The sequence below is a fragment of the Tripterygium wilfordii genome, chromosome 12 (assembly GCF_013401445.1).
Source record: "Tripterygium wilfordii isolate XIE 37 chromosome 12, ASM1340144v1, whole genome shotgun sequence".
In the NCBI taxonomy this organism is placed as follows: Eukaryota; Viridiplantae; Streptophyta; class Magnoliopsida; order Celastrales; family Celastraceae; genus Tripterygium; species Tripterygium wilfordii.
The window spans coordinates 812,201-833,539 of NC_052243.1; the positions used below are offsets into that span (position 1 = coordinate 812,201).

Consider the following 21,339-nt stretch of genomic DNA (forward strand, 5'->3'; position numbering starts at 1 on the left):
TTTGTTTTGTTTTTTTCCTTGTCTATTTGTCTTCATGTAATGAGCATCTCTTTAGGGGTGGCAATAATTCAATGAGCATCTCTTTAGGGGTGGCAATAATTCAATTATGGGATAGACAACATCATGTCCTTATGAAATATTTACATGTCCGGATCCTAATCTGGATTGGATTTCGGATGCACTTAATTGATCAAACCCAGATTGATTTAAATTCGGACAATAATTTAATCCAGGTTAGGGTCCGGACAAGATTTATGTGTTTAGACACGGATCGGGTTTTAAACTGGACAAAAGATTTGTGTTTGGACCCAGATTTCGGACATATAATACTTAGTTTAATCCGGGTTAGACAAATTCGATCATTCCGACCGGACAAAATTTTACCATTCCTATATCTCTTGATTGCCATCTAGCATCTACTTGAAATCTATTTTTATTGAATATGTCATTTTCAGTGAATGTTCCTCTTTCAGATGTGATAATCTGCAAAGCTCATTGAAGTTTGTTTTATATCGTTTATGTTCAATGGTGACATTATCACAGATCTTTGAAATCGATATGAATGATTTTAAAACAAGCAGTGGTCCTCAGTCCTCACCCCCCCCCCCCCCCCCCCCCCGGTAGTCTGTGCGATGCTTGGCTTCTTTTGTAACAAAAGCTATATAAATATATTTATTTCTGGCTGCATTCACCGACTTACTGGACCACAAATCTGGCCAAAAGATTTGTTCTTCTGGACCCTTTGGTTTAGAAAACGGGTCTGCGACAGAATGTCAGTCGAGAACCACTCGTCGTTCACTGAATTTTAAATTTCTGTTCTAATTTGGATGGTTCGTATCATATATATATCCTCTCTTTAAAATCTGCTATTAAAGGAGAAATATAGAGCGGCCCAATAAAGGAGTAGCCCAAAAGAATATTCCATGGGCAGAAACCCAAAAAATATAGATAGAGCAGCCCAAGTAAGTGTTAAACATTTAACAGGCCCAATTGATCCAATGAAGCCCAATCCTCCACATGGAAGCCCAGTGGGTTCTAGATCAAGCCTTGGTAAGTGAGAACTGAGAAGCTTTGTGCATGTCATGCACCAACTATACCAACTACCAAGCGGAGTTTAAAATTTTTTAGGGCGGGGAATGAAGAATGGAAGAAAATGTGTTCGGTGATTCTACTTTGTTTCCTTGTTCCTGATAGAGAATTTAAGTTTTTTTCTTGGGTTAGGTTGTTGATGTGTGTTTTAGCATTTCCTTTATAGTTGGAGTCCATGAGTTGTCAATTATGGAAGGAAACTTGTCCATTAAACTGCAAGTGTTCGATCAAATGCCTCAACCATTTGCATCACATGGTGTATGTATGCGTTTTTGCAGCTTATCATTATAGGCTTGGATTAGCAGCTATCCATGGTGCCAGACTGCCAGTTAAATATCATAGGAACTTCAAATATCATTCTGTACTAGGTTCATCATTTTCTGACTTACTTGCAAAAACTTCAGTTCATGTTCTCTCTATTCTAATTAATAGATCTCCTACTCTCTCTTCCATTCCTTTCACTATTTTTTCAAGATTTATTTCTCAACAGCATACTTGGTCATGATGGGACATTCTTTCACTCGTGAAGAAAGGGATGCTTTATCAATTACAGAGACAGATCCGCACTTTGGCAGCTCGTAAGTTGGCAAACCTTTCGTGTGGAATTCTCTCTTATTTCTCATATGTTTTATGCATTTGTTGCTGGCATCACTTCTCACAACAGGTTTGCAAAAAGATATATTTGTCTTTGCATATATTTATATATTTGGTTGTTGAAAACTTATCAGCTGTTGAAATCGATTTAGGCCCATATCGGATGCTAAAGGGCAAGCTTTTACTGTGTCGTTCTCAATTACCAAAAAAAATTGTTAATACTTCTTCAAAGATGCTGCCATTTTAATAAAAATTAACGTTGTTAAACATAAGCATCTGCTAAGTCCTCTTTATGTAATGCGCGTTTGTGGTCAACATAAGCAACTAGCAGCTGCAGCTTATCATCCCTTCCTAATCAAAATTGCTGACATGGAAGTCCTTACTTGTGTCCAAGACAAATCAACCATGGATAGGAAGGAGTTTGATGCAACAAAAGCTGGTGTTAAAGGACTTCTAGAGTCCGGCATCACAAAGATACCTAAATTTTTCATCCGTCCATCACTGGAAACTGTGGCGAAGTCATCTTGCAAGTTCAGCGATATCAGCCTTCGTATTCCACTTATAGACCTTGCTGGCTTTGAAAGTAGTAAAAGGAAGGATATAATTGATGAAATATGTGAAGCATCCGAAAAATGGGGTGTCTTTCAATTGATCAATCATGGGATTCCAATTAGTGTCTTGGATGAGATGATTGCTGCTACCAAAAGATTTCATGAGCAACCAAATGAGGTGAAGAAGGAGCTGTACTCGCGTGATCTTGAGAAATCAGTGAAGTACTACAGCAACGGTGATCTCTTTTCACGTAAAGGAGCTGCAGATTGGACGGATATCTTGGCCTTTGATTTTGACGATGGTATAGTGGACCCTGCAGCCGTTCCTCAATTATGCAGGTAATTAGAGTTGTCTTCCCTCTTTGAGAATTTGTTTCTTTTATCAGAAAGTCATTGATAGTGTCCTATAAGAAGCTATTTGACTTGCAATTCCTGTTAAGATTAATGGGTGAATGTTGTGTAACAGAGATGCAGTGACAGAATATGTGGGACACATGGTTGAACTTAAGAATACATTATCTGAACTCCTCTCAGAGGCTCTGGGACTTAGCAGTGACTATCTTGCAAAAATGGAATGCATGGAGTATCCACCGATACGTTGCCACTACTACCCCGCTTGCCCTGAGCCAAATGGCGTGCTTGGCTCAGTCGAGCATACGGACCCAGATTTTATGACTATAGTCCTGCAGGACAATGTTGGTGGTCTTCAAGTTGTTCAACAAAATATGTGGGTTGATGTGTCCCCTGTTCCAGGAGCTCTGATTGTCAACATGGGTGACTTTATGCAGGTACCAAGAAATCAAACTAAATGCACATTTAACTATAATTATATAGCTCTAACTGAGTGTTTGTTTTTGTAGCTTATCACCAATGATAAATTCATCAGCGTCCAGCACAGAGTTCAATTTAGACAGACCGGCCCAAGAGTGTCAATTGTTTGCTTCTTCTATCCTTCTTCAACAAATCTGTATAAACACTTTGGGCCTATAGAGGAGCTTCTATTCGACCAAGAACCGATATACAGAGAAACTAGTGTTATGGAATACGTCGATAAATACAATTCTAATGGAGGACCTGGCAGCAATCCATGCCTACCACTTTTTAAACTAGTGTAAGGGATTGCTAGCCGGATTGAGTGATGCATGGATGCTTATGAAAGCCGGATTGAGTGATGCATGGATGCTTATGAAACAATGTCGAAACCTAAAATATGTAACAAATTTCAGCTTCTCATGTATGTTGTCTGTTGTCTAAATTGTCAGAACCTATATGTATATGTAGCTGTTATATATTTGTAATATGGTCTATCTTTTCTCTGTTTAGAGGAATGAGTTGTAATAAAGAATATATTAAGATCCACAATTTGGCAGTGAAGAATTTCATGAAGCTGTGTGTGTTTGGTTCTGAAAAAAAAAAATGAAAGAAAGTTTGGTGGAAAACAGAGCAATTGCAGAGAAAAATATGGATCTATTACTTCCGACTTAATGAATAAAATACAAGAGTTGTTTGTGAGGATAACTCATATTAGCAACACTCACGTTCATTGTTCTCAGCCTCAAGAATGTGAATGATATCTGTCTCAGCTCATTTAACTGTTTATTGATTAGTTCTTAATCAGCACGGTTAGAGTTGCTAAGAAAATTGCATCAGGATATGAAATGTGTATTTCAACCACACCAACATATATGTAAATATATGTATTTAGTAACTTCAGTAGGTTAACCACTTGGGTGATAACCCAATGATGAATCTCTTCGGGACCAAACGATATGACTCAGAAGGTCTTGAGTTCGATTCCCACTTAGAGCAAGAGAAACTTCTGCGTACGCAAGCCAACCCGAGATTAAGACTATATCGGATGTCCAAGGTCAGGTTCTTTTTCTTGTCTTTGTCTTGTTGTCATGAGCATCTCTTGATGGCCATCTTATCTATCTAGCATCTACTTGAAATCCATTTTTATTGATCCTGTCATTAGCAGTGAATTTTTCACATTATCACACCTCATTGAAATCGATTTAAATTATTTTAAAGCAAGAAATTGAATTGTCACATTATCATAGCTCATTAAAATCGACTTAAATGATTTTAAAACAAGAAGTCCTCCTCACCAAATGCTTCCAAGATTTTCCTCCTGTGGGGATGGCTTGGCTTCTATAGTTTGATAGTAATAGCATCTATCTTTTATCCTGCAAAATAGCCATCTGTAGCAGCATTTCCCTGCAAGATTCTCTAAATTTTCCCGTTCGTTTTTCCTTCAATAGCTTAACATTGTTCAGCATTGATGGTAAATATGGTTCATTACTGTAAAGATGTTCAAGAAATGAGATAATGTTGCCAATACAAATATACAATATGCAATCAATAGATGGTGGGATTGGAGTCTAGTTTATAAGGAAGGGTAAACCTCATATTGTCAACTTGAGTTTTCAATAAAGTTATGATGTTAGACTTGGATTCCATCCCGTATGACGGGTATTCATCAGCATGTCATGCACTCACGTATCAACTACCAACTACCAACTACCAAGCTGAGTTTTATAAAAAAAAAAAAAAAAAAGGGCAGTGAATGAAGAACGGAAGAAAATTTGTTCGGTGATTCTACGTGGTTTTCTTTTTCCTGATAGAGAATTTAAGTTTTGTTCTTGGGTTGGGTTGGGTTGTTGATAGTATTTGAGCATTTTTTTTGTAGTTGGACTCTACGGGTTGTCAATTATGGAAGGAAACTTGTGCATTGAACTGTAAGTGTTCGATCAAATGCCTCAACCATTTGCATCACCTGGTGAATGTATGCGTTTTTGCAGCTTATCACTATAGGCTTGGATTATCAGCTATCCATGAACCATGGTGACAGTTGAAATATCATTCTTCTGTACTAGGTTCATCTTTTCTGACTGACTTGTACAAACTTCAGTTCATGTTCTCTCTTCTAATTAATTGGTCTCCTACTCTCTCTTCCATTCCTTTCACAAATTTTCCAAGATTTATTTCTCAACAGCTTACTTGGTCATGATGGGACATTCTTTCACTCGTGAAGAAAGGGATGCTCAATCAAATTACAGGGACAGATTCGCACTTTGGCCGCTCATAATTTGGTAAACCTTTCGTTTGGAGTTCTCTCTTATTTCTCATATGTTTTACTCATGTGTTGCTGGCATCACTTCTCACAACAGGTTTGCAAAAATTTATATTTATCTTTGCATACATTTATATATTTGGTTGTTGAAAACGTATGAGCTGTTGAAATCAATTTTAGGCCCATATTATACGTTTAGAGAGAAAGCTTTTACAGGCTACAGTATCGTTCGTTCTCAGTTATCAAAAAAAATTGTTAACAACTCTTCAAAGATGCTGCCATGTTAATAAAAATTAACGTTGTTAAACGTAAGCATCTGCTAAGTCCTCTTTATATAATGCGCGTTTGTGGTGAACGTAAGCAACTAGCAACTGCAGCTTATCATCCCTTCCTAATCAAAATTGCTGGCATGGAAGTCCTTACTTGTGTCCAAGACAAATCAACCATGGATTTGAAGGAGTTTGATGCAACAAAAGCTGGTGTTAAAGGACTTATAGAGTCCGGCATCACAAAGATACCTAAATTTTTCATCCGTCCATCACTGGAAACTGTGGAGAAGTCATCTTACAAGTCCAGTGATATCAGCCTCCGTATTCCACTTATAGACCTTGCAGGCTTTGAAAGTAGTAGAAGGAAGGATATAATTGATGAAATACGCGAAGCATGCGAAAAATGGGGTGTCTTTCAATTGATCAATCATGGGATTCCAATTAGCGTCTTGGATGAGATGATTGCTGCTTCCAGAAGATTTCATGAGCAACCAAATGAGGTGAAGAAGGAGCTGTACTCACGTGATCCTGAGAAATCAGTGAAGTACTACAGCAACAGTGATCTCTTTTTACGTAAAGGAGCTGCAGATTGGACGGATAGCGCGGCCTTTGATTTTGGTGATGGTAAAGTGGACCCTGCCGCCCTTCCTCACATATGCAGGTATTAACAAAGATTGATACACATTGTTTTGGTAGTTATGTGTTAGTAGCTTTTGATTCCTCTTTGAGAATTTGTTTCTTTTATCAGAAAGTCATTGATAGTGTCCTATAAGATTTATGGGTGAATGTTGTTTAACAGAGATGCAGTGGCAGCATATGTGATACACATGTTTGAACTGAAGAATACAGTATCTCAACTCCTCTCAGAGGCTCTGGGACTTAGCAGTGACTACCTTGCTAAAATGGAATGCATGGAACATCCTGCAATACGGTGCAACTATTACCCTGCTTGCCCTGAGCCAAATGGCGTGCTTGGCTCAGTCAAGCATACGGACCCAGATTTTATGACTATAGTCTTGCAGGACAATGTTGGTGGTCTTCAAGCTGTTCATCAAAATATGTGGGTTGATGTGTCCCCTGTTCCAGGAGCTCTGATTGTCAACATGGGTGACTTTATGCAGGTACCAAGAAATCAAACTAAATGCATATTTAACTATAATTATGTAGCTCTAAGTCTAACTGTGTGTTTGTTTTTGTAGCTTATCACCAATGATAAATTCTTAAGTGTCCAGCACAGGGTTCAAGTTAGACAGACTGGCCCAAGAGTGGCAATTGTTTGCTTCTTCTATCCTTATTCGACAAATCTGTGTAAACGCTTTGGGCCTATAAAGGAGCTTCTATTCGACCAAGAACCGATATACAGAGAAACTAGTGTCATGGAATACATCGATAAATTCAGGTCTAATGGAGGAGCTGGCAATCCATGCCTACCACTTTTTAAACTAGTGTAAGGGATTGCTAGCCTGATGGAGTGATGCATGGATGCTTATGAAACAATGTCGAAACCTAAAATATGTAACAAATTTCAGCTTCTCATGTATGTTGTCTGTTGTCTAAATTGTCAGAACCTATATGTATATGTAGCTGTTATATATTTGTAATATGGTCTATCTTTTCTCTGTTTAAAGGAATGAGTTGTAATAAAAAAGATATTCCTATTGCAGTCCCCTAATGTTTCTCCCATTCAATACCCAAACCAGTATTCCTGAGATGTTTTTCTATGAAAAGAAGAAAGATCCAGAATTTTTTGGCAGTGAAGAATTTCATAACCTCTGACTGAGTGTTTGGTTCTGAGAAAAATGACAGAAAGGTTTGGTGGAAAACAGAGCAATTGCAGAGAATCTGAATTATACAAAAGTTGTTTGTAAGGATAACTAATATTAGTAACACACAGTTTGATTGTTTTCAACCTCAAGAATGTGAATGATATCTGTCTCAGCTCATTTAAATGAATATTGATTACTTCTTAATCAGTACAGTTAGAGTTCCTGAGAAAATTGCATCATTGTATGAAATGTATATTTCAACCACACCAACATATATGTAAATATATATGTATTTAGCAACTCCAGTAGGTTAACCACTTGGGGTTTTTTTTTTTTTTTTTTTTTTGTCATTATCCATCTAGCATCTACTTGAAATCCATTTTTATTGATCCTGTCATCAGCAGTGATTGTTCCTCTTTCAGATGCAGTGATCTCTGTAAAACTGATTGAAGTTTTCCCTCTGTGGGATGGCTTGGCTTCTGTAGCAGCATTTCCCTGCGAGATTCTCTCAAGTTCCCTGTTCGTTTTTGCTTTGAGCATTGATGGTAAATATGGTTCATTACTGTAAGGATGTTCAAGAAATGAGATAAATGTTGCCAATACAAATATTTATTACAATATCAATCAATATTTAATCAAGCGTTAAACTACAAACAAATGATAAAAGCCCAACAGTCCAAAAGAGGGGGATGAATTCTTTCTCCCATAGAAAAACAAAAGGAAACAGAAAAGCTAGTGGAGGAGATACCAGCTTCCTTTTCCCTTTCCCTCTTTCCTTTTTTTTTTTTTCCCAGGAAATGGAGAAAGAGAAAGTATGAAGGAAGGAATTCTTGATTCAAACAACAATCATATGAAAAAACACAAATGGGTCACAATATTTTACAAAAAAAAAAAAAGCCAATACTGCAACCTCCACGGGTAGACCGACCAACCCTCACGGTTAATTTGTAGAGTTAGGTTGCAATATTTTCACAAGAGACCACAAGATTTCCAGCCTATGCATAATTCTGTTATTCTGCCCCTGCAATGATTCAACGGTGAAGTTTAGCAGGCGCCAACATATCGAATGTCTCAACATGACTTGTCTAAAATAATTTAGAGACAGGAAAATAGAAATTGTGGATATCGAGAATTCATCTAGACAAGCCAGATCCTACCTCGACCACAAAACATATCCATGTCTTCTCGCCATGCACTTCTGTAATCCCTTTTAAGATGGTGAGTTCCAAGCTTTTTATGGCTTCAGCTATCTCAAGAAAATGACTGCATTCCTCACATAACATCTGCACAATAAATTACAGCAGTCATACCCCAAGAATATTTTCTTCTGTGGTAAATGACTCTAGAAGAACAGGAACAACACACACACACGAGGAATACAAAAAAAATAAAGCCGCTTAGAAGAAAGAAAAACATGAATTGAGAAGAAATAGAGCAATCATTGCACAATCAAACGGTCCTTAGTAATTTAGCTATCCATAGAAGAACTAAAAAATGCCTTCCTTCGGGAGGAGTATACTACACTATCATGCATATTCTTCTTCAAATGCTTTTTTCTCCCTCTTCCTTCCTTATTTTCTTCACTCCTGAGGAAAAAGTCACTTTGCTGCTTCACTCTCTTTTTACGGCAAGTAAAAATGCACGGAAGAAACCAAAAACCAGGATGTAAATCTGGCACACATAAAATATAAAAGAGAAGCACCAGAAAATATGTTTAAAAAAATTCCAGTTCACAATCGAACAACAAAACCCAAGGGCTAAGACATATTCTACTGCTAACTTCTACATACCTCTACAAGCACCTGCCCTTTTTGGTTTAAATTTTCCACAATAATCGAACAAACTTTTAGATGGCTTCCCACCTCCACTGCCCAACTTGACCCTTCCTCATAATTGGAGGATCCTGGCATGCCTGTTCCCTTGTGATGCAACTGGAAATTCAGCAGTATTCAAGTGTAAACACAGGCACAACAAAAGAAAGGTGAGACTACACTATGATGCTAATAGGGAAGCTAAATGGGCATATCCAAGATTCTGCACAAAATAGAGTAGATAACAAACTAGAGAGGAATGGTTACAAGTAAATTGTAAGGGTACCTTTGATTCAGCACAATTTTTTAGCTTGTCAGCATGCTTAGCAATGCTCTGTAGAAAGAGCATGTGCTTGACTGTACGCTCCAGCAATGAATCAATACTGCACTGTAAAATTTTCCTTGAAAATATCAGCATATATATTCATGCCACAAAACTTTAGAAGTGTTGGAACCTGTTCACAAGAAAGTTACCTTAGATCCATTCGGCACAAGCTCTCTCAGCTCCTTAATACGATCTTGAATGAGCTGTCTGTCCCTTGGCCTAGGCCTAGAGCTTTCACCAGGTCTGGACTTTTTTTTGTTATTTTTAGCTGCTTCTGAATTCCTGTCCAGCTGCTCACTACGGGAACTTAAACAAGCAGATGATAACCCTTGTGAAGACAAGGCACCACATAAATCTGATGTATTCAAGCAATGCCGCATGTCCTCCTCTACAAGAGAAATCTGATTAGCTGAATGATTAGTGGAATATATAGTATATTGACTCTGGCAAGAAGCCTCTGGCATTTTCTGAGATGTCAACAGAGACTGCTCTGATTTACAAAGTGATTGCACACTTTTAACATCACTGCTATAAACATTGGCTACAACTGCTTCCAGTAGATTCTCTGAGCCAGAGTCGGAGGTCAACTGGCTGCTGCTCATCCCCCCTAACATCCCAACACAGGCTCCACCTTCACTCTTCTCGGATTCATAATCAAAATAAAAACTTCCTTGTAGAAAAGCTGGCCCTAATGCTTCTTGTAGCTCACACCCAGCAGAGAACTTCAGAAAAATGTTTGATGTCTCCAAGGGACTCAACTCAGTTTGACACTCCAACTTCTCCATGTCTTTTTGCAGTCTCATGTTTGAGGATTCGGGTATGTTCAGCACACCATTTTGATACGTAGGAATACTATTGCAAAGAGAAGACTCAAGGGATTTCAAGGAGAAAAGGGGAAGATCAACTCCACAATTTTCACCCGGAAGTACAACGTTATATAAGTTAATATCGCGCGTAACAGAACTGCTCGAATGTGGATAGGAATAGTGCTCTGTATCTTTTGTCTCATTAAGTGACTCCGCTATCAGTTGCTTTTGACGATCTAAATCAGTTACATTTGAATTCAGCTGAAGTAATTCAGTATTTTCACCACAAACTGTAGTGTTGTAAGAAGTGCAAACAGGCAACCAGCGGGAGGGGCCTTCTTTGACTGTAGATTTATCTGCACTGCTTATGCAATCAAGAAGGAACTCGGAATCCAAACTTTTTGGAGGGAAATCTGACTGAAGAAAGAAAACGTTTTATTAGAAGAAAGTTCTTGTTTCTGCCATAAAGAGAACTACAAATTTAAAAATCGTCTTACATATACTCTACACGGGTATGAACACTCAAACCTGCACACACAACTCCCACACACCCTCACCCACCCACAAACTCATGCAAACATAAACGTTGAGTGAGAAAGAGTTACCAGAGAAAATGTAGACTTCATACTACATTGCATTGGACTACCAGTGGTATGCCCTGCAAAAGAATCTGACAGGGCCGAAAAGGCATCTTTTATATGAACCACCAGCTTCACATCTTCGAAAACCTGCTCAAGTAGAAAAATAAATAAAAAGGACAAACAAGTAGGGCTATCAGATTCAGATTATATGCTTACGCGGAGCCATGTAAGCAGCAGGAATGACTAGGGGGCCTAAAAGTTTGACTTCTATAAGATATTGCATTAGATTAAGCAGCAGAAAGATTCGGTGACTAGCCAGATACTTGAAACTACCATTCCTCTTACCCCCTCTCACCCCCAAAATAAGAAATAAAAAATGGAGGGAAAACAAGAATTTGAGAGGGGTAGCGAGCAGGGGAATCAGATCCGCTGAAACTTAATTCCCCTCTTGCAAGGACGGGAAGAGTCCCCTCCCTTCCCTTAGAAATTAATAATCTAACAAAAGTTAAACAAGAGTTAGAACTTACAGTATTTAGGGAGCCTAGCTGTACAACTCCATATGGGACAACAGCTACAACAACTATGGTCTACAGAACAGAACAAAGGTGGGTGGAAATTATGTTAGATGACATTTAAGGTCCATTTGCGCAAATAGAATACAGCAAAATCAAAATGCTTCTTAAAATTTCAGTCTTATGATTTCCCTTTACCCAGAAGTCTACTATAATGTGCCATGGCAAGAACATTTACTGTCTACTTTCTACCTCTCCAGGGATAATTTAAGAAATATAATAACTTAAGAATGCTATTCAATAGCATCCCCTAGAGGCCTGGAGCCTTTCTTCTTTTCCAACTTCAAGACCACAAATCAAGAGTACTACAGCTCGAGCAAATGAGTCCCCAATAACATGAGGGTTTAGAATGTGTTCATGCACGTCTATGTACTAAGTCAAGCTTATTTTAAAGACAGATACAGGAAAACAGAATACCTTAATACCGGCTGAAAACTGACTCTGCCAACCATCACTGAACTGAAATGTTCAAAAGAATCAAGGAAATATGATATCAGAGGGAATATGACTCCACCTTAAGACATCAATTTCAGCTGTAAACTTGTCTTAACTATATAATTTTTTATCAATTTTTAACGAGAACAAACAAGTTCTAATAAGGTAGAAGAGCATTGATCACCTCGAAGGATGAACGTGAGCTGCTAACAATTTTATCTGCAAAGATCCACTGATACTTTCCACTAACTGCAACCTGTCCAACAATCCTGAAAGACAAATGATAATGCTGAGATAAGCATTTCTTTACATGATTGACAGAAAATATGCACATTAGGTAAGTCAACAATTAGGAAGTTCCTTGTAAACCTTAAACAACGGCGCGGCAGAAGTGAAATTTAATCTAGATTACTTGTTGATTAATAGATTAGATCCATACCCTTCCCCTAGAGAATATACATGGTAGGACATCCTCGCCACAGCTAACCCAAGCGGGTCATGTGAACAAGGACCGTCATGCAAGTTTCCTTGGGTCTCACTGGAGCACTTATTCTCTGAATGATCTTGACGCTCACAATTGTCATAGTAAGCATCTTCCCAAGTCAAAACCCTGCAAAAAAAATTCCAAAACTTGGGAGTAAAAACCAGGAGAACATATTAAGGTGTTTTAGACATTATCCATTCCAACAGTAAAATACTACAAAGAAACAAAAGGATAAAGGTTTTAAACATCATTGAATGACACATACAAGCATACAACATGGAGTAAAGTAGAGAACTTACATGCGCGAGCGATGTTTGAGCTTCCAAAAGACAGCATAGTTCCAGTTTGTGTCGAGACAGAAGCTCCGGAGAATATCGTGCAGGCCAGTACCCATATTTTCTCCTCAGAAAAAAAAAATTAAAACCCTCTCAAACCACACAGGACCGTTCTTGTTTCTTTAGCCAAAATTAAGTAAAACAGAACAGAATAAACTCTCTGCAAAACCGAAACCCTAGCCTTTTCCTCTAACTTCCTCTGTAAGAACCTCTCCCTGCCTGCTCCCTCCGCAACCCCGCTCTCGGTTTTAATGGCGGTCCTACTGTCCCCAGAAGCAGACGATCCCTACCCATCCCCACACCAAACAAACACCTACTAGCGAACCCCTTCACTCAATAGACTCGCAAGAAAACCCTTCACAGAATGACAGAAATCGTATCAAATTTGAGAGATCAAGTAACGACAGAGATCTCAACACAGCATGCTTTCATACAGTTCCTGGATGCGGCCATGAGTGTGGGTGAAGTTTCTACTCCCAATTTTGACAGTTTTAATTGTCGATGTAAAGCCTTAGTTTGAAGCCAGTACACTACAGTGTAAAGATGGAATCTTTAGCTTATGTCGGAAGACATGGACGCATCAAATATTTAATAAGCTCAATTGTTTGAAGACCCAACAAGAGAAACACGGCAGAAGCAAACCCAATAAATTGCAAGGAAAATTTCACAGGGACATGTATTCAGTGACACACAGTGAGTGACGATCAAAGAAGTAAAGCTTCTTCAAAAGGAACACGTCTGAAGTCTCGAACAATGAGAATTCAAGTAAAGCTGACAGGTTTCAGCAACAGTTTCTGCCATTCTGAAAGACCAAACGCAGCTTTTTTCACTGCTTTTCTAGAGAGAGAAACTTGAAAGAGAAAGGCTTCTTTTTGCTTCTGTATTGCAGAGAGAGGGAAGAAAACTGAAAAGAATGTTTTTGGTACCTTTTGCTTTGTTTGTTTTGATTAGGAAAGCCGCCGCTTTATATAAGCCGAAATACGCAAACCCTGTTCACTTTGGCTTTTTTGACAAGAAGTAACAAACACGCCCTTAGCTTTTTATATCATCAGCTACCCGTTTACCATTTAACTTTTAATATTTTCATTTTTTTCTTTGATGATTATGTTAATATAAATTAATATGGAGTATGATTTATATTAATTATGATTTTATAATTCAAATTAGTATAATTTATAGTTTTATTAGTATGTTTATATAAATATATATGTTTTAATATGCTTTATCATGCTATAATTTAGTATCCTAATAGTATACCTTTATAGATGATTTATAATATTATTACTATAATGAATCTTTTTATTAAACGGTTCGGGTACCCTAAACCGGCATCAAAAACCAAACCCGACCCTAAACTATGACGGGTTTGAAAATCAAAACCAAAACCGTTTCCAAAACCTATAGAATCGATTTTCAGGTTTTAAACGGATCGGATACCCTGCGGATAGTGCTCGGATCGGTTTTTTTGTCATCCCTACCCACTACACATCCCCTTTTACCACAAGCGTTATCCTACGCCTCATGCGCACATCCCTACCCTCTTGTTTAGGGCAAATCCATGGTTAGTGTGTGATATAATGGAGTGAGCTGTGCTAAAAGGAGGAGGAGCATATATACTTATGAGAATGCAAGAAAATGGGGTTAATGAGTACACTTTCTAGATATTGTCATTTTATGGCCAACAAAATGATGCCAATTTGAGGAAAATGCTTCTAGTCTTTACATATATGCCAGTGAATTTACCCTACTCTAGGAAACTTTTCAACAATCATTTTATTACCAAGAAGTTATAACACTTACACATGAATTGCAATTGTCCCCTTTCACACTATTACCCCCATAAATCTTACAGATCCAATGTTTTGTGTCCCGACTATTCTAAATATTGAGATGAAGAAACATGATTTAATATGGATTATATGGGACACATAATTTTACATGGATCATGTGCATCCATCTCGTCATAGATTAATTGAGACGAAAAAAAAAAGAAAGACTGGAATCCTTTTTTTTTTTTGCTCTATGATTTCCCAATCCCGATACAAAGATTATAGTAATTTTGTTAGCAAGTCAATAGGAGTATTAATTTGTTTGAGCAAATCAATCTATAAACAAAAAAAGAATGAAAGTTCAAGATAACAATGGTCATTAGTTACAGTGACACTCATGTTGTCTATCCTTAATGTAGATTTAGGGTTTAAATTTTAAGAGTGAGACTACGTAGTCTCCTACACAAATATTGTGTTTTTCAATTTTACTTTATAATATTGGAAAACAAAATTAGAATGAAAAAGGAAGATTTTCCAGTCCTTTTTGGTTGGCTAATTAGTATGGGGATAGGAGGCTCCAATTATCTCTTAAAAATATGTTAAATCACGAATGTGTTATTGAGTATTTTGGTATTTATAATGTTAGAATATAATTGAAAAAATCGAATTTCTAAATCCTAAATCCTAAATCCTAAACATTAAAACCCAAACCCTAAACGTTAATTCCTAACTCCTAATCTCTAATATTGTATTTTCAAAAAAAAAAATAATGATTTAACATGATTTTTTGGAGGGACATAGAGCTAAAATTGAAGAGTCTCATTCCCCAATTACTCAATTAGTACTAGACTAGTGGTGCTCTCATGGATTGGTATTTGAGGACAATGACATTACAAGGAAGTCAACAAGCTAAAATATTTTTCTTTATCATCATTAAAGAAACAAAATTGTAAGGAAAAAAAATTAATAACTTTTTTGTTCTGAATATGTCTCTATTTGGCTCTCCAGTGTGTCCTTACATTATTTTGTGGGGCTTGTATTATGTTTTTATAACATATTTATGAATCAAAATGTTTCTTGCACCTCACCCTCTTGACATTCTTTTTTCCCAACCCCATGATTTGTGTTTTTTAACAGTGTGATCCCTGTGTGATTATTGCCATTGATATCTAATCATTTCATTCCATTTTTTAAAAATCTATTCTCTTTTGTGGTGATTATCAAGATAGTCCGTCCAAAATCCAAATGTACTTATCATAAAGAACAAGCATACAAAAAAAATAAAGGTGAAATGATCACAAAATCAATCATGGAAAACAATGACCAATGTTTTAGTATTAATTTTGGTTAGGCCCAAAAGATCCAATTTGTCGGAAGTTATTTAAAAGTTCACCTAGGGTTATGGCAACATTAATAGCCAGCTACAATAATGATTTGTTCATTTTGCATGTCTTGCTATTCTCTGTATCTTAATATATATATATATATCCTGTACCAACGTCCCGCATAGAAAATGTTTTATGAAGTACATATACGACACCGTTTTCTCTCCTTCCTCTCTCTCATTTCAGCCGGCAATAATTTTCGACAACTGATCCATCAAATTGAAACCGAAACCACCACAATCAAAACAACATAAGTCTTGACCACCGACTTTTGTATCCCAACTAGAACCAAGTACGAAAGATGCAGACCACCACAAGGAAGACCGACGTTGTTGCTGATAAACACCATCACCAAAGTGTTCTTTAAAGTGTGCTTGACCTAACTCACCCCCTGACCAATCGAAGAAATTGCCAGAAACGAAGATTGAGAGACTTGAAGGAGATAAGTAAAAAGCATCTCATCTCAGTCATTAGTCATAATCGACGATTGAGATTAAAATATCGGTAACGTCGGCACCGAAGAATTATCATAAAGGATGGACACATATGTATAGGATAGATAGTAATAATGTTTATACAAAGCAGCCAACATGGTCCAACATTTGACAAGCCTGCTATTCAGTGGGTCTTATAGATATGATAGCCAGGATTTTGTAGGTCAAAATATCAACTTAATCATGCAAAATTTTGACTTTCATTATATCGATCATTGATTTCTTTTTGTTAAATTTAGGGTTTATAGTTAAAATATATTCATGGAAGAATTAACGTAATTAAAAGTCAAATAGATAGCTTAATTAGCGATCCCATTAATATTGTATTAATTATAGTGAAAGAAATTGATGAATGATGAGCAGAGTATCATGAATACAAAGAGACAAAGAACACAACTGTGTGTTGATACTTTTCACTTTTTAATTTTAATTTAATCTACTCAAGTACTGTTCCATTAGTTGTTTAATTAATAATCATTAAGCTTGTTTTGATTTATTTATCTGAAAACAGATTTTGCATAATTAACTATTTAAGATTATTATAAAAGAAAAAAAAAAGAAATAGCTCATATATGATATATTGTTGACATAACATATGCATATATTTAGATATACGTACGAATATAACTACATTAACACCAATCAAAAATGGCTAGGTCGGCAATCAGTTGGGTTAGACACATGTGTGTCCAATGTTCGATTCCAATGAAAAACATATTTCTCAACTGTATTTTAAAAAAAATATAACCACATCAACAAAAAAATACATTATTATACATATTTAAGAAAGTAAAATAGTACAATCACGAAATTCAAAATTATAAGCACAATTTATAATTTGTCTTTGATTGAGGAAAAACAGTATCATTGAACATAGCCTAGGATGTTTTTCCATGGCACTTAGATTACAAGGATATATGGTGCTTAATTTTATTTTTATCTTTTTAGAAAACCTCTTTATGAAAAGGGGGGATTGGGAATCAAAATCATGTTAAGTAGATTTTGTAGTTTAACTTTTCATTAACATGTAATCTTAGGAGTATGACTTAATTGTCTTCATAGTCATGAGTATTGGTCTCCTCCATCTCTCTTTTCTGTCTCAAAAGAGTCAACTTTGTTGGGCTGAAATGGAAGACCCATTTGGCCATTCGAATTCCATTAATAGTTGCACATCTTATAATATATATAGAGGGAACATCAATTAGTGACGGCAAAAGAGTACTTTTCATCCCTAACCTATAGGTCGGATTTCATTTTTGTCCCTTAGCTTTTTTTTTTTTCTTTTTCGTCCCCCAACTATGGAAAAGTACCATGTTTATCCCTCGAATAAATCCGGCCATTGAAAAATCCTACGTGGCATCATATTGTTTGTCAGATCAGGTTTTTCACAACCTCAATCTCACTTAAAATGATGAAAATGATACTTTTCAATAGTTGAGGGACGCAAATGGGAGAAAAAAAAGCTTAGGGACAAAAATGAAACTCATCCCATAATTGAAGGACGAAAAGTATCTTTTTGCCAATTAGTGACTTATTAGGGATTCATGTAGAGAGTTTGTGGAATTGTTAATTCCTTGGAGATCGTTTAGTGGCGACTCTCTTTGAGGCCAAACAGTATGGATTTGAAAGGTCTTGATTTCAATTCTCATTATGAATAACACCCTTCGACCGTGCGTTGGATTTTGGCATAGTTTATCATGTCTTCAGGTCGGAAAATTATAAATTTAGACTCATATTAAATGTTCAAACAACAAATTTTGTATATTATCGTTCTCGGTTATAAAAAAGAAGCTTGTGGAATGGTTACGAATGGTCAAACGATAATATCTTTAAGGAATCAATTTTACAAAGTAAAAAATACATTGTATACCTGCCACCAAGTGGAAGGTACAGAAGATTAATGCTTTCAAACCACAAGTAATTCAGGTAGGATTAGCTGCTTAATTTATAGTTTGTACACGTGGACAAGATAAGGTGGAGTTAGTGGCCATTAATGTCATTCAATGGATTGGCAAATTAAAATTAGTCATGTTTATCATGAGGTTAACTTTAGTGCTGATAAATTAGTCAACTTTGGCTTTGATTTGTCTCAGGGAGTGCACTTCTTCTCTTATCCTCCTGTTATATGTATTTCTTCTCTTTGGGATGATATTATAGGGGTCTCCCGCCCCAGACTTTGCCTGGTTTAATAAAATTTTCTTTCTTTAAAAAAAAAATGTCATTCATAGTCTTTCATAGGGTATGAATTAACTTGGGCCGGGCCTCATGCAGTAGCAGGCCTATAATCCGTCAATCCATTTGAAGAACACGGCCCAAGCGACAGAGAAAATTATTTTAAAATTAATTGAAGGCTTGAAACCCAAGCGGTCCGTTCATTAATGGGCCGACAAGAATAAGTGTTGGATTGAACTCAAGGCCCACCCAAAGTCTCTGGGAATCCACTGTGCTGGTTAATAATGAAACTATATATCTGGTTCATCAGGCACACATAATCCAGTAAATTTTATTAATACCAGTCAAGAATAAACAACAAACTTAAAAACAGATAAAAAAAATAAACAACAAAAATATAGATTAATGAAATTTTCATTGAAAATAAATCATCATTTGTACACAAATACAGCAATCCTTTTGACCTTGTATCAGCAAAAGCCATACAGGTAATTACAATTATAGTTGATCTGTACAGGACATAAATCAATCGTCTCAGTGTGATAAGGAGAAGGAAGGACTCCATCAAACCTTCTGAACTCAGAAACGTTTGGAACCTCCAATCCATACAGCAACAACCCAAACTCGTTCAAATCAGATATGTCATCAGAGGAGTAGTGTTCTTGAAGCCTCATGAAAGTTTGCATAGTGAGCAAACTATCAGAACCTGCCTGGTGACTCCTCCCTGCTATTCTTTCTACTCCTAATTCCTTAGCCATCTTCTCCAAGCCACCGTACAGATTATAAGACTTGGACACAACTTTCGTATCATATACCCAATCTCCCAAATAACATTCCAGTTCCTCTATAAAGCAATCCAGTTCACTGGGCAGCTCTTGTCCACCAGACAAAATCTTGACTAGAAACCCGAAATCATAAGCACCGTGAAACGTAAGCCACGCAAGAGACAAATTTTCTGAAACAATCTCATATTCAAATAACAGTCGTGAGAACTCCATAGAATCAACGCCCTCTTCTTTGTTCCTCCTAAAGTCGATCCCTTGACGCTTAAGTAATTCGATTGAATCTGGGTCATGAGGATCTTGATCGATGTCAAAGTCGCAGAAGTTGAATTCCCATATGTAGGAGCAAGCAGAGCCAAAGTCAGGGAGGTTACCATACTCATCGGAAACGGTAAGACCAAGTTGGATAATATTGAGCTCATCGACGTTGGCCTTCATGAAAGCGTAGTTGTATGAAGGATTGTTGGAAATCTTGTCACGGTCTGCCTTGTAGATCGTACCGGGAAATTCAGTGTCTATCGTCACTACTGGATAGTAGGGGATGGCTTGCCTTATCTGCCGCAGCTCGAATTCCAAATTTCCTGCCCAAACCTCTTTCACCATCACTGGTTTTGTCGATGAAGTTGCCATCAATTTCTCAGAAATCGCTACCGCCATGGAAGTTGATTGATTCTAAGTATTAGCGTCAATGTGTACAAAGGGTCTTTATGTAATCTTATATGATATACACACTTATATATATATATATATATATATATATAATGACAGACACTCATTTGAGTAAGCCAAACATAAAAATCTTTATGGTATCGGAGCCGATCGGTGTCGAATCTTTCACTGCCGGATCTTTCCCTATGTCAGTTCCCCCAGCTGACCTCAATCCACCACCACTTGCTTCCGCCCCTCCTCCTTTCTCATCTGCTTCTATACCCATCTTGTCTTCTATCTCTCTTGGTCATGAACACCCAACAACCTCCATGATTAACACCCAACAACCTCCTTTCTTGTCTACATCACCCCTTTCTTCATACCCGTATATCACTTCTTCTCTTTATTCTTTTCCAGCTTCCACCTTGCCCACCTCTATTCTTCCCCAATATCAATCCCCAGATCTCTTGTTCTCTTCTTCCATTCCTCAACCTTCCTCTCTCAATGTCACCAATATCGTTACCACGAAACTTGAATATGCTGACGATTATGCCTTATGGCGTACACAAATTCGTGGACTTCTTTTACAATACGATCTTCTTGGCTATATTGATGGTACTATTATTCAACCACCGTCCACCATCTCAAATTCTCTTAATCAACAAGTCCGCAATCCTCTTTATTCTATATGGCTTCGCACTGATCAGACTGTGCGCAACTGGATTCATGCTACTTTGGCACGTCCAGTTCTTACGGATGTTCACACTATCGACACTGCTATTGTTCTTTGGCAAACTTTACAACAACGATATCGTGATGTCTCCATGGCCCGACAACTGGAGTTACGTCAGCGTTTTCATTCGTTTCGTAAAGATGCCTTATTGCCTGATGTTTACTGTCGCGATCTCAAGTCTTTGGCGAATCAGTTACGTGATCTAAATATTTCTATCACTGAGATGGATTTAATTGCCCAAGCTTTGGCTGGTCTTGATTCTGATTATAAAGATTTTGTAACCATGGTTGCTAATTTGGAGACTCCTATTACGTATGAGAATTTTCGGTGCCGGCTTGTTGCATATGATGATCGTCGTCTACGTATGGTCTTCTACCAATGTTGAATATTCAACTCCTATCCCCACTACCACCTCCCCACCCTCCACTTTATCACACACTATACACGTATCCCCAAATATGCCTAGCACTTTATCCCTCACTACACCTCCCACACCCTCCACTATATCATCCACTTTACACTTATCCCCAAATATGCCTACCACTTTCTCACCTACTCCACCTTCTCCATCCACTCCCGTAACTTTAAATCACCCCACACTACCTGCTCCCGCCACCTCATCTCTACTCCCACCTGCCACCACTACCTCGACAGTCGCGCCAACC

General features: G+C 37.3%; 4 protein-coding genes across 7 annotated transcripts; 2 read left to right on the forward strand and 2 right to left on the reverse strand.

Moving 5' to 3' along the window:
- Nucleotides 1-1,062: 1,062 nt before the first annotated feature.
- Nucleotides 1,063-3,588, forward strand: LOC120010907 (1-aminocyclopropane-1-carboxylate oxidase homolog 1-like). 4 transcript variants are annotated; one of them, XM_038861825.1, is made up of 5 exons: nucleotides 1,151-1,162; nucleotides 1,368-1,753; nucleotides 2,005-2,573; nucleotides 2,701-3,022; nucleotides 3,095-3,588. In XM_038861825.1, the coding sequence occupies exons 2-5, from the start codon at nucleotides 1,625-1,627 to the stop codon at nucleotides 3,347-3,349; spliced, it is 1,275 nt and encodes a 424-aa protein (XP_038717753.1). In that variant the 5' UTR covers nucleotides 1,151-1,162; nucleotides 1,368-1,624; the 3' UTR covers nucleotides 3,350-3,588. The 4 variants fall into 4 exon arrangements, with proteins under 4 accessions (XP_038717752.1, XP_038717755.1, XP_038717754.1 ...); XM_038861824.1 differs by having other exon boundaries at nucleotides 1,063-1,753; XM_038861827.1 differs by having other exon boundaries at nucleotides 1,064-1,667.
- A 2,076-nt stretch (nucleotides 3,589-5,664) lies between these two features.
- On the forward strand, nucleotides 5,665-7,239 carry LOC120010908 (1-aminocyclopropane-1-carboxylate oxidase homolog 1-like). The gene is made up of 3 exons (XM_038861828.1): nucleotides 5,665-6,237; nucleotides 6,376-6,697; nucleotides 6,776-7,239. Exons 1-3 carry the CDS (start codon nucleotides 5,717-5,719, stop codon nucleotides 7,025-7,027), a joined length of 1,095 nt encoding a protein of 364 aa, XP_038717756.1. The 5' UTR covers nucleotides 5,665-5,716; the 3' UTR covers nucleotides 7,028-7,239.
- Nucleotides 7,240-7,948: 709 nt separating this feature from the next.
- Nucleotides 7,949-13,678, reverse strand: LOC120010906 (transcription factor EMB1444-like). The gene is made up of 11 exons (XM_038861823.1): nucleotides 12,656-13,678; nucleotides 12,312-12,482; nucleotides 12,057-12,141; nucleotides 11,855-11,896; nucleotides 11,393-11,452; nucleotides 10,890-11,012; nucleotides 9,628-10,701; nucleotides 9,440-9,541; nucleotides 9,133-9,273; nucleotides 8,500-8,625; nucleotides 7,949-8,363 (listed from the first exon to the last, which is right to left on the reverse strand). Exons 1-11 carry the CDS (start codon nucleotides 12,748-12,750, stop codon nucleotides 8,283-8,285), a joined length of 2,100 nt encoding a protein of 699 aa, XP_038717751.1. The 5' UTR covers nucleotides 12,751-13,678; the 3' UTR covers nucleotides 7,949-8,282.
- A 2,349-nt stretch (nucleotides 13,679-16,027) lies between these two features.
- On the reverse strand, nucleotides 16,028-19,950 carry LOC120011197 (probable CCR4-associated factor 1 homolog 11). The gene is made up of 2 exons (XM_038862261.1): nucleotides 19,008-19,950; nucleotides 16,028-16,236 (listed from the first exon to the last, which is right to left on the reverse strand). Exons 1-2 carry the CDS (start codon nucleotides 19,948-19,950, stop codon nucleotides 16,028-16,030), a joined length of 1,152 nt encoding a protein of 383 aa, XP_038718189.1.
- Between the last annotated feature and the right edge of the window lie 1,389 nt (nucleotides 19,951-21,339).

What these genes read in the sequence shown, in the direction of transcription:
- LOC120010907 (XM_038861824.1), top strand. Translation starts at nt 1,625, where the DNA reads ATGCTTTATCAATTACAGAGACAGATCCGCACTTTGGCAGCTCGTAAG. An exon ending in GGCATCACTTCTCACAACAG is followed by an intron (nt 1,754 to 2,004) that starts GTTTGCAAAAAG and finishes GGTCAACATAAG; the next exon opens with CAACTAGCAGCTGCAGCTTA. An exon ending in GCCGTTCCTCAATTATGCAG is followed by an intron (nt 2,574 to 2,700) that starts GTAATTAGAGTT and finishes GTTGTGTAACAG; the next exon opens with AGATGCAGTGACAGAATATG.
- LOC120010908 (XM_038861828.1), top strand. Translation starts at nt 5,717, where the DNA reads ATGGAAGTCCTTACTTGTGTCCAAGACAAATCAACCATGGATTTGAAG. An exon ending in GCCCTTCCTCACATATGCAG is followed by an intron (nt 6,238 to 6,375) that starts GTATTAACAAAG and finishes GTTGTTTAACAG; the next exon opens with AGATGCAGTGGCAGCATATG. An exon ending in ACATGGGTGACTTTATGCAG is followed by an intron (nt 6,698 to 6,775) that starts GTACCAAGAAAT and finishes TTGTTTTTGTAG; the next exon opens with CTTATCACCAATGATAAATT.
- LOC120010906 (XM_038861823.1), bottom strand. Translation starts at nt 12,750, where the DNA reads ATGGGTACTGGCCTGCACGATATTCTCCGGAGCTTCTGTCTCGACACA. An exon ending in TGAAGTCTACATTTTCTCTG is followed by an intron (nt 10,702 to 10,889) that starts GTAACTCTTTCT and finishes TTCTTTCTTCAG; the next exon opens with TCAGATTTCCCTCCAAAAAG. An exon ending in AAGGGCAGGTGCTTGTAGAG is followed by an intron (nt 8,626 to 9,132) that starts GTATGTAGAAGT and finishes TTTATTGTGCAG; the next exon opens with ATGTTATGTGAGGAATGCAG.
- LOC120011197 (XM_038862261.1), bottom strand. Translation starts at nt 19,950, where the DNA reads ATGGCGGTAGCGATTTCTGAGAAATTGATGGCAACTTCATCGACAAAA. An exon ending in TGTACAGATCAACTATAATT is followed by an intron (nt 16,237 to 19,007) that starts GTAATTACCTGT and finishes TCGATTGGTCAG; the next exon opens with GGGGTGAGTTAGGTCAAGCA.